General features: G+C 40.5%; 1 protein-coding gene across 6 annotated transcripts in view; it reads left to right on the top strand.

Annotated features, from left to right (window-relative positions):
* KIF2A (kinesin family member 2A) overlaps positions 1-15411 on the top strand; it is a 47807-nt gene that overhangs the window by 1168 nt on the left and 31228 nt on the right. For all 6 annotated transcript variants that reach the window (XM_072416376.1, XM_072416374.1, XM_072416373.1 and 3 more), the window contains exon 2: positions 14612-14706. In XM_072416376.1, the coding sequence (XP_072272477.1) occupies positions 14612-14706 (95 nt within the window). The remainder of the gene's footprint in view (positions 1-14611; positions 14707-15411) is intronic.

Genomic DNA, 15411 nt, shown 5'->3' with positions numbered 1-15411 from the left:
GGCGGGCAGAGGGGCGGCTTGGCTAGGAGGTGGCAGGAAGAGGGGCGGCTTGGCTAGGAGGTGGCGGGCAGCGGGGCGGCTTGGCTAGCAGGTGGCGGGCAGCGGGGCGGCTTGGCTAGGAGATGGCGGGCAGAGGGGCGGCTTGGCTTGGAGCTACCTGGCAGTGGGACAGCCTGGCTCTGGATTGCAGGGCAATGAAACAGTTTGTCTAGGAGTTGTCTGGCAATGGGTTAGCTTGACTAGGAGATGACGGGCACTGGGCCACTCGTCTAGCAGTTGTCGGACTATTGAAAAGCTTGACCAGGAGCTGTCTGGAAACGGGTCAGCCTTGGCCTGGAGTTTTTAGAAAATGGCACCCAGTTGGCTAGGACATTGGTTTCAGCAAACCAAAACACGTCAGAGCTTGGAATGATGTTCCAGACATGGCCAGAGGAGAAGATGATGTTTGGAGTAAGGACCTGTCAAGGACCTTGAGTACAAGGTGTCCGAGGATGGGGTGATTATCTGTTCCCAGATCAGATTTGTAGGTCCTATCATTTGTTGTGTAATCATTACGTGATTTATTACCACCACAAAACGCTCTGTTATTGGAGTAGAGCTGACAAATGGTGATGATTGTCTCTATAGATTGATCCAGAGTAAGTATTGGAGAATGGATATTTGGGTATCTGTAAAGCATGGTTGGATTTGTTGCACAATGTTTCTGCTTTTGTGTTGGGGAAATGAGTTGAAGACGCGTACATGTCTGTTTGCTGTTTGGGTTCGGAGATCTTTTCATTGGTGTGTGAATTTTGGTAATGTATGAATGGCCTGGGTTGCAGGATCTTGGCATTTCTGGTGTAATGTTGTTGGGTAAAGTGGAGGCCAGATTGGCAGAAGAGCTCACTGCAGCAATTATAGTTGGACCAAACATGATTACGTCTGGTCGTTGTGGTGAAACAAGTCGATTTGTTGTTCCCCGGGGAATATAACAGTCATTCTCTCAAAGGATGGCTTGGTAGGGTAGGGATTGCTGCCAGGTGAATGTTTTGGTGTCTCCTTTCTTAGCAACCAGCAGTTACTAAATAGCTACACTTGTGATAGACAAACTCCACCCGGGGGAAGTTGGCTTGATGAATTCTCTGGGGTTTCATTAACACATTTCTGCCCATCTCTTTACATGAAATTCTTTTGTTTTTGGATGTTTTGCTGTATAGTATAATCATACTTGGAAGGGTTTTGCTGTATAGAGAATAACATGCATGATTGAGGTCCATATGCAGATTTTACATTAATAATTCTTAACCTCATGCTGCTTGAGAGGCCTGCAGTATGTCGTAGATTTGTTACACACTTCATTAATCTGTGCTTTTTGTTCCAAATTCTTTGGCTAATCTGCTTTTGCAGAAACGTCTTGGCTTTCCTCATTTTAATCTGCTCGCCTTGATGGCAAAGGACTTGTGTGAGAGCAAATTTGCAATTCGGGCACGTTGCAGTGACACATTACACGCCCCTCCTTTCAGAATGTTTTAGGTTATCATTGCCACAGTAACCAGACTCGTTACAATGAATGACTTAATTGTGTCAGTTACTCAGTGTGTACAATGCTGCACGGTGGGTTTGAATGGGCTTGGTAGGTGTAATATTTATCATGGAATCGGGCCGTGTTCTGTGGTTAAATCCACCTTTGTGATCTGTAAAAACACAAAGCGTAATCTCTGCAATGATTCACAAGCTTTCCTGGCTTCCTTTTTATAGTACAGTGATTTTGGACTTTGAGAATGCAAAGTAGAGCAGCGTTCGAGGTCGTCCGCTAGATTTCCCTTCCTTTTTCCATGCAGCGAACGCTGAGGTGCTGAAGCAAAGACTCCACAGGGTGTGAGTGCGCTGCATCAGGACGCCCAGCCCAGCCTGCTGATTGGTCTGCAGTCCCTATCATCCTATCGCTAGCACTGCATACAAGTGCCAAGACTTGTTGCTATGGCCAGATTAAGGGGGGACGCTTTTGTTACAACTTCACTGCTGCTGAAAGCACACCGTTGTTTGGCATTAGAGAGAATGTCCTGTTTGATCAGCATAGATTTGTCATCATGGTGGTTTATGTGATCAGTTTTGCTGAATCATACTTTACAGCTGGTGGATCCATTGTTTCATTACGTCATCTGTGTTGCTTCCTGGTGTGTTGACAGACTAATGTCCACTTCCTGTATTCATTATGTAGTTTACCTTTACTTCTGGTAATACAAAGCTTGCAATCTGTATTGTATAAAAACCACCACTAAAAGTATTGCAACAATGTTAGGTTTGATTTACATTTCTACCAGTGTTTGGTTTGGATCCTCTTTCTTTTATAGTTGGAATTAGAGCTTGCAGAGAATAGATGGGGTCAGTAAGGAGTTGGAAACAAATTAGATATGTGAATGTTCCCTTCAGTGATGACCAATCTTCCCGTATAGGAAGAAGAGACTTTACCGGAGATTCCAGGAACTTTTATTAGATTTCAATGCAGTATGAATCATTTGTTAATCTGATATATATAAGTGTCAGTTTGTTCAGCTTGATCACTTGCAGTTTTCAGGTATATAGTTTCTCAAAAGTTGGATTTACCACCAAAACTTGATTTTATATGTAGTGGGGAAGTAATGTTTGTTTTTCTTCCATCCAGCAATTTCCCCTTACATTGGCACTGGTTTCAACATACAGGATGTGGGGAGGAACCTCCAACCACAACAAAGCCTTCCACTGTTCTACTTCTTAATAAACCCGAAAGCACTAATGCTACATACATGGCTCAGATTTATGATGATTGACTTTCTTCATATAAATGTCAGCTGTCACTTCTACCACCACATGCCACAGTCATTGTAAAATCATTATTTCTAATCAATCAAAGGCAATCACTATATTTTTTTTCCATCCTTAAGTTAAAGCGGAACTAAAGTCATTGGGAAGTTTTTTCGCTTGGGTCCTGCGTCGTCTTGGTATCTTTCTTTGACCAGGGGCTGCCATCCTTTTCCGGGTTCTTCTTCGTACGCAATCCAATCTTGTATTTGCGCAAGTGATGTAGATGGGGAAAAAAGGTTGCCGGCCTCACTGCGCATGTGTGAGATCAGCAATTTTTTTTCTCCCATTAAAGAAAGGGCAGCCTAGAGCCTCCCGGGATGCGTGAAGTAGGTATCCCAGGAAACTTTGTGCTCCCATTTTGGCAATCAAGACAAAAAGGAGAGGTGCTGCAGCCCCCTTTTTTTTTGCACATAAATAGGTTTTACTTATATATAAGGGTTTTCTACCCCTTTATGTAAAGTAAAAAATTTGGTCTGCTTTAATAAAGATAAGCGTATGTGCTCATGCTGTGAAATTATAGGGGTCTCCAAAACCTTTCTGATATGATGGACAGACATTTCCTGACCTGGCAGAAAAGGAATTCATATAATATCTATTATTTCAGGTATTAAACCCTATCTCGGGGAAAATAAGCCCTCTCTAACCTATTGTTTTTTTATATGTTACATTGCTCATTTAAATCTGCTTTTCAAATCCCTTGCCTGCATCAACCTTCAGATGCGGGAAACCACTGATCCAGCGCTGTAGATGTGCCCGCTGCTGCCGACCGTGATTAATGTAACATTTTCCCATTGCTCTAAGTGGGAACAGCCTATTTCTGTGACAACACTGCTTAGAATTCAGGAGCAGTGTTGCTGCTCTACCACAGGAAAGTGGACTTCCCTGATCGGCATTTGCTGAATTATAAGTTGGTAACAGAAAACTTAGAAAAGTGTTGCTTCTGATGATGTACCATAGTATAAAATTTTAATGGAAGGTTGTGGTTCTGTTAAAGCTGAACTTTAGGTTTAGCAAAAAAACTTCTTTGCACTAGGGCATGCCCATCCCTGTGAGCATTGAGTTCTCACTTTATTTTTTTCTTGGGGGATATAAACAGGACTTACATGTGTTACCCTAATTGTGGCCCCTATAGCAGCTGGTGTTCTTCTTTTCCATTAAAATATAGGCTGTGGATGAGTAGGGGCCACTCAACTACAATCAGCTACTGGCCTTGCATTTTTGAAAATAAGAAACAACACCTGCAACGTTTGCTTAGTGTCTTCATGGGGCAATGACCAAGAGGCGATGTGGGACTGGTGGTGGATCCAGTGGTTGTGCAAGGAATATGGTATAGTTATGTACTGTTTACTCTGCCCTGGACATAAACATGCATTTGGTGCTAATCCTTTGCAGTGGTCCAACAATGTCGGCTAAATATTTTTACTGCTCACTAAATATGTCTGCCAATGTGTAGCAGACTTTCTGTTCCTTTTATCTTTTTTTGCTCCTTTATCTCAGAAAAGCAATGCACATTTCCAGCTTCCTGTGTCAAAGAATGTGAAAGACAGGAACTATGTAGAGCAAATATAAATTAGGTTAAGCTTTGCACAATATGCAGAAATACTGGGGACTGCTTGTCTTTGGAAGCTGCATGCAATGAGAACTGGAAATAAGATACGTTAGTGCAGTGTGGTTTGGATTGTGGAATTCACTTCAAAATGCTGATTCTGTTAGTTTTATACCAAGCACAGCAACTTTAAACACAGTAACAGGAGCGAGGTAGTCAGTGTAAGTAAGAAATTACAGTGGCAGCCATCGGGTTGTTGTACATGGCACTATGACGGGCAGAAGTCTAGTTCTGGGTCTAGTTCATTATGTTCTATACTTCCGCCTGCCATGGGGAAATCTCACGTTGGATTCTCTTTGGGTTGTTCGACATGTTATGGATGACCAAGTAAAAACCCCAAGGTCCACTTTCAGAGCTGCGTTAGTATAGTAAAGGAGAACAAAGCATATAGGAGATACAAGGAAGTAAAAAGTGTAGCTGTGAGGATAGGATGTGCTAAAAATGGACAAAAGAAGGCAAAACATATTACCAGTGCTGCTAGAACACATGAAGAGGAGGAAATGGCTAAATCTGTTAAAGGAGCTAAAACATTTTTATAGGATATCAGTGACAGGAAGAAAAGACACAATGGAATTACAAAAGTGAAAACCAAATACAATATTTTCGAGATCTGAATATACCAATTTTTTGAACAATACTTCTCTTCAGTCTTCTTAGAAGTAAATGAGATGAAGAAAGCATTAATGTCACCAAAGTTTGTCTGTACATCCAACAATAAGGCTACCCATGTATACCTCGCCCTATCATGCCGGCTCTGGTGTCCACATGCTTCATAGAGAACAGACCAGACTGATTATGGGATTAGTTAAAGATGGCAGCAGCTCACAGTATTCAGACTAATTCCTAACAGGTTGGATTTTGGATCCATACACAGAATAAAACACTGACAAATGTGAATAGTGAGGCCTGTGCTGTATCAGATTGTGAAGCAGGTGCTGATTACATCAAGCTGTGGTTTCGTCCAGTCATTGTTGGAACTGACTCAGCATAGACTTAGCTCTCCATTTCTGGTTGTGAGCAAATGGAAAATGTTGCAGCCTCTTACATAAATATATATCCATCCATCAATTTACTCGACATTTTCCTGTCCGGAATCAAACACATCATATTTAAGTGTCCAGCTTCAGTTCAGGTTTACAGAGGTGGAGGGAAAAAAAGCCGTTTTCATTTACAGAGCTATAGAAAACCAGGTTGGTTAGGAGTGCCTTAAGCCTGTATTCTACCAGTATGCATCTTGGTAGGGAACATCCAATTGGCATAATCCTATGATCTAGAGCCCCGCTAGAAGTTCTTAGCTTTTTTTTAAATAAAAGGAAAATGACTAAATAAACGTTTTTTTAAAAGCTAACGATGCTGCCTGTTAAATCCCAATTCATGGGTTTAGGTTCACTTTCTCTCTCTCTCTCTCTCTCTCTCTCTCTCTCTCTCTCTCTCTCTATCTATCTATCTATATATATATATATATATTAGAAACATTAGTCTAAGTGCCTGAATTTATTTATCGGCCTTACTTACTCCTCTGTACTGATAGAAGAATGGCTAGCACCATTCAAGCCCCAATGTTTATATGTATACTGACAAAGAACATGCTGTCTGGAGCAAAGAGAAACTCATCAGTCTGCTGTTTCCTTATTATCCAGTTTCTGGCTGGGGCAGGGAAGAAACTCCGCTTAATACAACTGTACAATTGTCTGTTAGTAAATCTCATAATATCTTTTACTATGATAAATACCTTTTTTTACCTTACGTCCTTTTGTGATAACGTTAGCACCTGAAGGTAGAACTATTCTCTGCAAAAAAAAAGCACATTGATGGCTACAGTGTTTTTTTTTTTTTTTTTTACCTTTTTTTAACATGGGGCAACCCTGTGAAATAACGTTCATGTCATTGGCGATCCCCTGCTATAATTACTATATGCACAACTCACAGTATACGAATGTAAAGTTCAATAGGAAGAATGCCTCTTACATTACTGGCCAGTGTGAATGTGAAAAATGTCACCCTTACAGATAACCTAAATGTTAATTGCTGTCTATTAAAGGTCCCGAAGAGTCACAAACTACTCCCTGCTCAAGGAACACCTTAGCAACTTCTGAAGGAATCTGGGTTGGGAAACACCTGGCTACAAAGTAGAGACTTCTATGTCTCTGCCAAAAAAAACCCAGAAATTGTAGGCAGGTGGTAGCGGGGTGGTCACTGAAAAATGCCGGGTGCTGCACCCAGCTAAAATCAACTGGCGAGAACAGTGCAAATGTTTTTTTCAATTGGTAGTATATACTAATTTTGGCACATCTTGTAGGATGCTGGGAATGTGATCAGGTTCTTGGATCATTAGTTCATTGGATCATTACTTCAGTGTGCAAGAGTTCACAATGTTGGCTGGTTAGTGTTTAAATAAGACAAAACCTAGATCTCAAAAAATGAAGAGAAGGGGGCATTAGTGATGGATCAGCGATGAGTATAATGGAGCTGTTAACAGTGAAGAGAGGGGAGAACTAAGTCTGACATATTGTGGTAGTGTATTGTGTATATTTGTAAAAAAAAAAGAAAAAGCTGCCCCCTTTTTTCTACTCTACAGTTTCACTGTTAATTAGTTCTACAGTTAAAGCGATTTGTAGAAAAATTAATAGTAGGTAGGCTAAGGTTTCCTTTATTGGTAGACTAGGTATGTCATGTCTCCCCCACCTTCTAGCTTTGTTTGGCCATTATTTACACATTGTTCATTGAGCCACATATATACAGCTCTGTAAATTTATGGTATGTGGAGGATGCCATAAAAAGTATCTGTGCCCGGAATTACATCATTCTTGGCCAACAAGTCAAAACGGATAAAGGACTCCAGACCAAAGGTGGCAGTGATTGGGGATGTAAATTTTGTAACACTTGGAGATAAGCCATTTGGGTGGAAAGTTTGGCAAGAGAGGAAAAATGAAAGCCACAATATAAACTTTTCTTGAAAAAGTAGAAGATTGTCAGTTGGCCCTGCCACCATTGCTTTAAGTGCTGGCACCAAGAAAGTTGGGGGCTTTGGAGCTGTGGATATCAAGTTAAGCTGCGTACACACTTGCAATTTTTGTCGTTGGAAAGGATCTTTCACGATCCTTTCCAACGACAAGGGGCTGCAAGATGCATGAACTGTGCTGTACATACAGCACCGTTCATGCTCTATGGAGAGGGGAGGGGGAGAACGACGGAGCGGCACCCTGCTGCGCGCTCTCCCCTTCCCTTTCATTAGGATCGGCTGTTGTCCATCGTTTTAGGCTTTCCATGTTTGGCCCTGCAAGCAGCACCACAGCTGCTAAACCTCAAAAAATCTTTAGTTTTGTTTGAGGATCCTTTCATTTTTTAGGATTATATTGGCTTTTTAAACTTTTATATATTTTTTAAACTAAAAATTAGAGAGCAGCACAATAGTATGGAAAAATGGAGGTTTTTTTTTACATTTTTGAAAGCCCCTTGTGCACTTGCATGAAGCAGCCCAAAGCCTCCTGGAATACCTGACTTTCTGTATCCCAGGAGGCTCAGGGTTTTCCCATTCAGTCTTTACTGTTGCAGCATTGACATTGATTTTTTCAATATATAAAAGGGTGGCTAACCTCCCCTTTTGTTAAAAATGTCATGATTGCATGAGAGGCACATATGAAAGCTGCCATTGTTCAACCCATGTAAAATAAATGCTTGTTCTCTGACATGTTGAACCACAGACCAGGAACATTCTGAAAATGACTATAAGAAGAGTGATTCCTATTTCTGTTAGTTACAAGTCAGTGGCTTGGGAAACAATAAAGCTAAAACACCAGTAAGATAGCCAGGTAATAAGGATTTTTTTTGAAGAATAAAAGCTAGAAATGGTAGCTTGTATGATTCTTTTATGACAGGTTTCATGAACTGAATGTCAAAATAGTAAACCAGCTATTTTACTCTTGCGCATCACCCTGCACTTTTCAGTAACCCGCCTGGCTGTTTTTGGGTAGTTACTGATGAGTTGGGTCACAATACAGGGTCTACCACCCGCCTACAATTTCCTACCACCCAGCTTAAAAAACTTTCTGGGATGAGCACTGATATTGTTGTAAAACTCTAAGGTGATGAAAAATGTATTTGATGTTTGACTTAATCCTAAAACATCATCTCTGTTTGTCTGTCTTGAAATCGATGAACAAACTAAACTTTTGCAGGTTACATAGTTACAGGCATATGATCTGCAGTACATGACCGGATCTTTCGCGTTTAAACTCAAGGCTGTGGCCTTTGTAACATGCATTTCAAACTGTTTCATCTGTCAATGGGGCATTGTGCTATTTTGTGAGTTCAATTTCTAAGCAACTATGGTTTAAGTAGTTGCTACATTAACAGCTGAATGCAAACAATTCTGTGCTCCATTGTGAGCCTGGGACATATTGAAGTGCTGAATCAATACCCTAAAAGTTCTACTTTTTTTTTAAATTCCTACTAAAAAATAGCAGTGCACCTCTAAATTCAGTGAAAGTTTCCATCTCATTCTGTGTTTGTCCTCTTTTGTCACATCACTGCACCATTTGATTTGTCAACGTGCCTACCGCTCTGAAGGTGCAAAATAATTATTGATAGTTTTAATGAGACAAGGACAAGAAGCAGAAATTCGTAATGGGTATTAGAGTTTACAAGTTATTGTTTTCCTTTCTGGTGGTATTGACATAAGGATGAAAAGGTTTGCCTTTACCAAAATGGCCACCTTCATACAGAGACAGTGTAGAACAACACAAGGCTCGACAAAAGCATAACACAAGGCTAAAGCTAATATTTAGCATGGTGACTATAATTATTATTAGCCTTTGCTGAGAATAATTGTCATCTGTTTGAAAATGAGAATACTTATACTGGTGTGTTGGCTGTGTAAATTGATTTATGGCCAGAGTTGGGTAGTAAAGGGAATACTGGTTCCTGCCTGTTTCTGAGCAGTTCAGTTCCTTTTAAAAAGTTCCCTCCAACCCACTCACCTCTAAAGCTTCAGGTGCTGTAGAGTTAATTATCTTAAAAATCACAACGAAGACTTTAAAATTTGTCTTTTAGGGTTTGTTGAGACTGGCTCTTTATGAGGGGGTCATTGGTTGGTCCCATGTAGCTTTCAACCACTGACCACCTGCAGTCCCTCACTGAGTGTTCTTTTATAACCAGTTCGTAGTTGTATGTCAACTGCCCCTCTGTCTCCTCCGTAGGGCAAATCGCTTCTGGCATCCAGCTGTGGAATGGCAACCAAGCTGTTTCAAAGCTGTCTGGAAACAGTTCTTAATCCATTTCTAACCGAATATAACACCTTGACCAGCTCGGGGGGGGGTCGGGTCTGTTCTGTTCTGTCACCCAACCCTTGTCTGTCTAGGATTTTTATTAAAAAGAAAAGTCATATAGTATATAACCATAACGGCAACAGAATTTTCATGTAACACAAATGTAGGAAAGATCAGTCCAGCAGGCAAGTGATGCAGAAGAGAAAAACATTAATCAAGCTAAAGAACTATTATTAAAGTCAAAATCAAAGTGATCCCATCAAACACTTATAATCATCAGAATTTTTCAACATGACCCATAATGTCCAAGTGGAAATTATGAAACATGCTTCTGGGGGAACAACCAAATTTTTTTTTTGTCTATCTTGTTGGTTTTTAAGAAACCATACTTAACTGTAACTATCTAACAAACACTGATCTGACTGGTCTCTGAACTCCTTTGTCCTGTTGGCCTGAACTGACCTTGTCAGACACCATGCCGCACATTCCCTGATTTGTAGAAAGAAGTAATCCTTTTCAGTCTAATACTGTTATAATGGCCTAAAGTAATTTTGTGTGTCATGTCATAGAGGCTGAACTCTGGTGAGGATACAGATTGTCTTCTGCTGTATTATTAGCTCCTGGAGCTCGCACGTCTCAATTCTTCAATATAAAGGCGATGGCATAATATTGGGACAAATATATTCTTATTACAGTGTTCGATCCATCAATGAATACACCATGGTCCTTTCATTTTTAGTGTTTAGGAATTGATCCCATGTGATACATCACATTTCCATTTATTTTTAGTATTGTGGCATTGTAATGTAATTCCCTTTGTGTCTTGGCACTCTGTTTTGCTGCTGTGTCCTCACTCAGCTTTTACTGCAAATACTGAAAGTAAAACTAAAGGGAATCATCTGAATATAATTCTGAAAGCTTTGCAGCACAGCATTGTACTGTGTTAATCATTGAAAGCTCAAATTTAAAGTTTATTTCCTAGAAGTTAGCAAAGCAAGTTAGAAACTAGAGCTTGACACAGGATTAAACCCTAGGGATACTTGCCTGTCCACATTCATTCACAGGCGCCACCATCTTCCTCCTTCTTTTCTTACGTATCTGAATCTTCTGCCATCTTAATTGGCCAGCCCACGATGAACTAACTCCCTTGTACCTGCATTCATTCAGTCCCGGCAACCCCAAATGAAGCCTTGATTACCAGTAACACCCGGGTCAGGCAGGTAAGAATACTTATTGCAGAAAAGATATCGCCTATCCCTTTCTGCAATAAGGACCTGCCTTTTGCCAAATGAAAGTTTAGTTCCACTTAAATCTTATATATAAATTGGTTCAGTAGACATCTCTGACACCCATATGGGCCAAAAAGAAATGGCCAACTGGAACTTGATTTTCTTTACTGAATCTCTGCACAGTTATATATGAACAGGCACTATTCTTCTGTGTAGTTTGATGACAGGTTTATATTTAATATAATATGTGCAGCTTTCATCAGCCAATTTATACAAATAGGCTGCCAAACTCAGCATATCAAACACAAATGTAATGTAATTTTTTTTTTTTTTTTTTTTTAGCAGTGTGCTAAATTACATATTCGATATAGATGGATTCTCAGTACCCGATGAGTTAGTTTAAGGGAGTACAACACAAAAAATGTACACAAACCACTATGCATTCCCCCTACGTATGTTGCATGCTGCAGTTAATCATGTTGCCCTACAACTATCCATTAAAGTCAGGCCAGTTACATTCTTTCATCTGTGCAGTTAAAATCCTCTGAAATGCATGGCCGCAAACATCAACACTGTAGTACACATAAATCGAACAGCAGCTAAAAGTAAGAGTTTGTTGATTTTTACCTAAAGCTTTCTAGAAGCCGAAAAAAGGAAATTATAGCAAATCCACCCAAACTAAAGATAATTCAATTTTATGTAGCTGGGACATTGTATCCATTGAAACATTTCCCCTCCGTTCTTGTGGTAATTGTAAACTAGTGTTCTCCCCAGCCTCCTTTAGCTGTGTGCACCACCCAGTACTTTTAGTAACTGAACAGTTGGGTCACAATACAAGGGGCTACCACCCGCCTACAATTTCAAACCACCGGGCTTAAAGGAAACTTCTGGGTTAAGCACTGTAAACCTTTGGATTTCTTGTCTATGATTGTCTGGGTAAGTGGTCGCCAAACTTTTCCGACCCACGAACCTACATTTACCAGCTCCAGACCACGCATGTGTGGGGAGCTGTGTCACTCAAAGGGGTAGAAACTTCGCCCATAGTGATGTCATGATGCCAGAACCCATTCACTCTCCCATCGCAGTTCTGAGCCTGAGATGGTTGAGTGGATGGGATGTGCTCAGACACAACCCGCTCACTTCCCTGAGCCTGCCTTCGTAGAGGGAACATGGTCCGGGGCTGTGGCCGGTGTGCCCTCCCAGCCGGGTCCTTCTGACCCCGGTACGCACGCCGACCATTGGTTGGTGACTGCTGGTCTGGCTGAATTTTTACTAGGACCTATGGAAAGGGTGAATCACAGTGGGGACACATTTTCAATATAACCTGATTGGTTATAACACATTCACACTATATTTAGGAGTGAAAAAAAAATTCAGTTTTTTTTATCTGGTACAGTTGAGTCCAGGAATCAGGAGTGTCATACATGTGTAGATGTAACTACCTTCTATGTGTACTTTCCTTCGCCCTCTGAATGTACTGATGGGTCTTGTTGGAGTGCAGGAGCCTACTTACCTAAAACAATTGTTCATGTACTGATTAGGTATCAAACTTCCCAATCTGCTGGTAATTCTCCTACCTGTGTTTCTTTTTTTTAGTAACTCTGAGCATCACAAATATTCTCTCTGCTACACAAGTTTCTGTTTCTAGTTAATATACAGAGTGATACAGACTTGCTATTATGTGTGGAAGTAATGACTAAGCTATTTGGCATGTATTGAATTAGGTCACCTCCAGCTACTGCATATACTGATTGTATGGTGTGTAAGATAAAGACTGTTTATAAAAAGTAGAACAATGCCTGATAAAACTGTCCATTACCTTGCAGTAACACAAGATGGGAGCTACAAGAAAGTGATTGTGTGGCCAGTTTAATTTGTTCTGTAAGAGGCTTTGTAGCTCTGAGATTAGATATGGTGTATTGGGTGTAGGTGACATGAATATTCTTTAGATAATCTTATAGGTATTTGCTTAAAGTTTTTTTTTTTATATATTTTAAATACTTAAGAGTCTAATGAATGGGGTTTTAGTGTCTATATTCTCTGGAGGAGCTATTAACCTAGAACACATTAGCAGGGACTTCCAAGTTTACGCTTAACTGACCAGTGATTGGAACATCCATAACACAGTTTATTTTGTGGTATTCTGCCTTTAGTCCTGGTACATGGATAGGGTAAATCATGGACATATGGGAACCCGTAATTAGATTTGCTCAACCGTTCATGCCCAGCACACAACTCGCGTCCTTTCAAACAATATTTACCATCACAATGGATATGCATACATCCAATTAAGAATGGTTGCTTCCACATCCCATTTGGCTTGCTCCTACTTTCTGCTTGTTTAAAAGATCTTTTAGAAACCCTTTTTTTAAACTTGCCTACCCATCTTCTTCTGTCTCCTAAAACCCTTACTACTTCCCACCATCCCAAATCTCCTCTCATTGTGTGATACTTCCTCCACCTCCTAGATTGTAAGCTCTTCTGGACAGGGTCTTCTCCTTCTCCTGTGTCACTGTCTGTATCTGTCTGTCATTTGCAACCCCTGTTTAATGTACAGCGCGGCAGAATATGTTGGTGCTATATCAATACTGTTTAATAATAAAAAGAATAGTTGTTTGCAATTGAATTCACTTGAGATTTACCTAATGGGATTCAATCACCAATACGATAAAATGATTGAATGTGAAGTAGAAATCATCCTGGGTATTATTTCTTCTGAAGGATCTCCTAAATTTGAGGCACGTGACTTCAGGTGTGTCAGATGCCTTGCTCCATGCTGTGTGCTTTGATACTCTGGCCGTATGTCCCTGCTCTGTCCTGTAGAGACATAAGGGTTGGAGGTGGAAAATTAATCTTACCTGTACACACAAACCCAGTTGGGACCACACCTTTAATGATATCCATGTACAAAATGTTTTTGTACCTTGTGTCACCTTGTGGCAGGCTACAAGCAATCATATTGGTATTTTTTTCCCCTATAAATGTAATAAGTATTTAATATTTTTTTTACATTTGTTCTTATTTTGAAAAGCATTAATTTATGTAGTCAGTCTGTGTAGCCGCTGTTGGTGGTTATTATAAACCCTTGAAGGCAGCAGGGTGGCTTCAATGTCAGCTCCCTGCTAATAGGAAAACTACATGTCCCATAATGCCTTGCATTCTGTATCATAAATATGGGTGTTGTCTGAGCTCCCTATAGCACAATGCGATGGCTACAAATCAGGACCTTCTGAACAGAAATTGTACCCACAGGCATTGAAGATATACACTTCTCTGCAAAGGATAGAAGTTGGTTATGGGGGCTAACTGAACATGTTTTTAGAACAGGAGTAAAGGTAAAGATCATCTAAAAATAAAACAAATATGTCCTTTTTTTGACTGTAGCAACATTTGTATGTCTTCCTCCACTGAGCACAGTAGAAGAGCAGTAGCAATCCAGCAAGGTTTACAAATCTGTGCCATTACCTATGATTCTCATTGGCTCACTAGGTAGCTCTCTCATTGGTTTATAAAAGGACCATATTGGAAGGCAGTACTTTATGGGTACATAGTCATACCTATTATTAAATCCTTGTACAAGGTGTCATTTGGTAACTATATTCTTGTAATAAATTACTGCGATATTTCTGAACTGAATGCTATAATTGTCTGACTGTCTTTAATGAGCTATGTGCTGGTTCTTGCAGGGCGAATTCACCAAGCCATGGTAACATCCCTAAATGAAGACAGTGAGAGTATTACAGTAGAGTGGATTGAAAATGGAGACACAAAAGGAAAAGAGGTAAGTTTTATATTTTTAGAAATCTGATACACGAATATCCCCAGGAAATATTATTAGACATGATGTAAGTGTAAAATTCTAATTGCTCCCTTTTCTCCAGAAGTGGCTCTTCTAAAATTGTGCAGATAACACATTTGTACCGCACCACTTCAATGCTTCAAGTGCAGCAGCAAAAAGCATCCCCATAGAATGTCATTGCAGCAATTAAAAGCTTTTACATTTTAAGTGTTCCTTGTCCCAGATCCAGCAATATTTTCTTTAAGTTATTCATGTAGCCATTTGTCAGACTGTTGCTGGCTGTGCATCCCAGTTCATTCCAATGGAGCATCTGAGAACGAGCCTAGGCACATTCACTCTCTACAGTGTTCTCACCAGCCCCTTTTAGCCGGGTGCAGCACCTGGCACTTTTCAGTAACCACCTGGCTGTTTTTGGGGTGGTTTTTGAAAAGTCAGCTCACAATACAGGGGTGGCCACCTGCCTATAGCTCCTTTCCATCCAGCTTAATAAAATTTCCAGGTAGAACACAGCTCTATTCCTTTGTAACTCATTATCAGTGATAGGAATTGTGCACTGTTCATCTGTAGTTTAGTATGGTGGTGGCTGCTCTATTGCTCAGTGCTCCAGGGTCTGCTCAGTGCTCCAGGGTCTGCTCAGTGCTCCAGGGTCTGCTCAGTGCTCCAGGGTCTGCTCAGTGCTCCAGGGTC

The sequence above is a fragment of the Pyxicephalus adspersus genome, chromosome 6 (assembly GCF_032062135.1).
Source record: "Pyxicephalus adspersus chromosome 6, UCB_Pads_2.0, whole genome shotgun sequence".
Classification (NCBI taxonomy): domain Eukaryota; kingdom Metazoa; phylum Chordata; class Amphibia; order Anura; family Pyxicephalidae; genus Pyxicephalus; species Pyxicephalus adspersus.
This window is presented reverse-complemented; position numbering and strand designations above follow the sequence as displayed.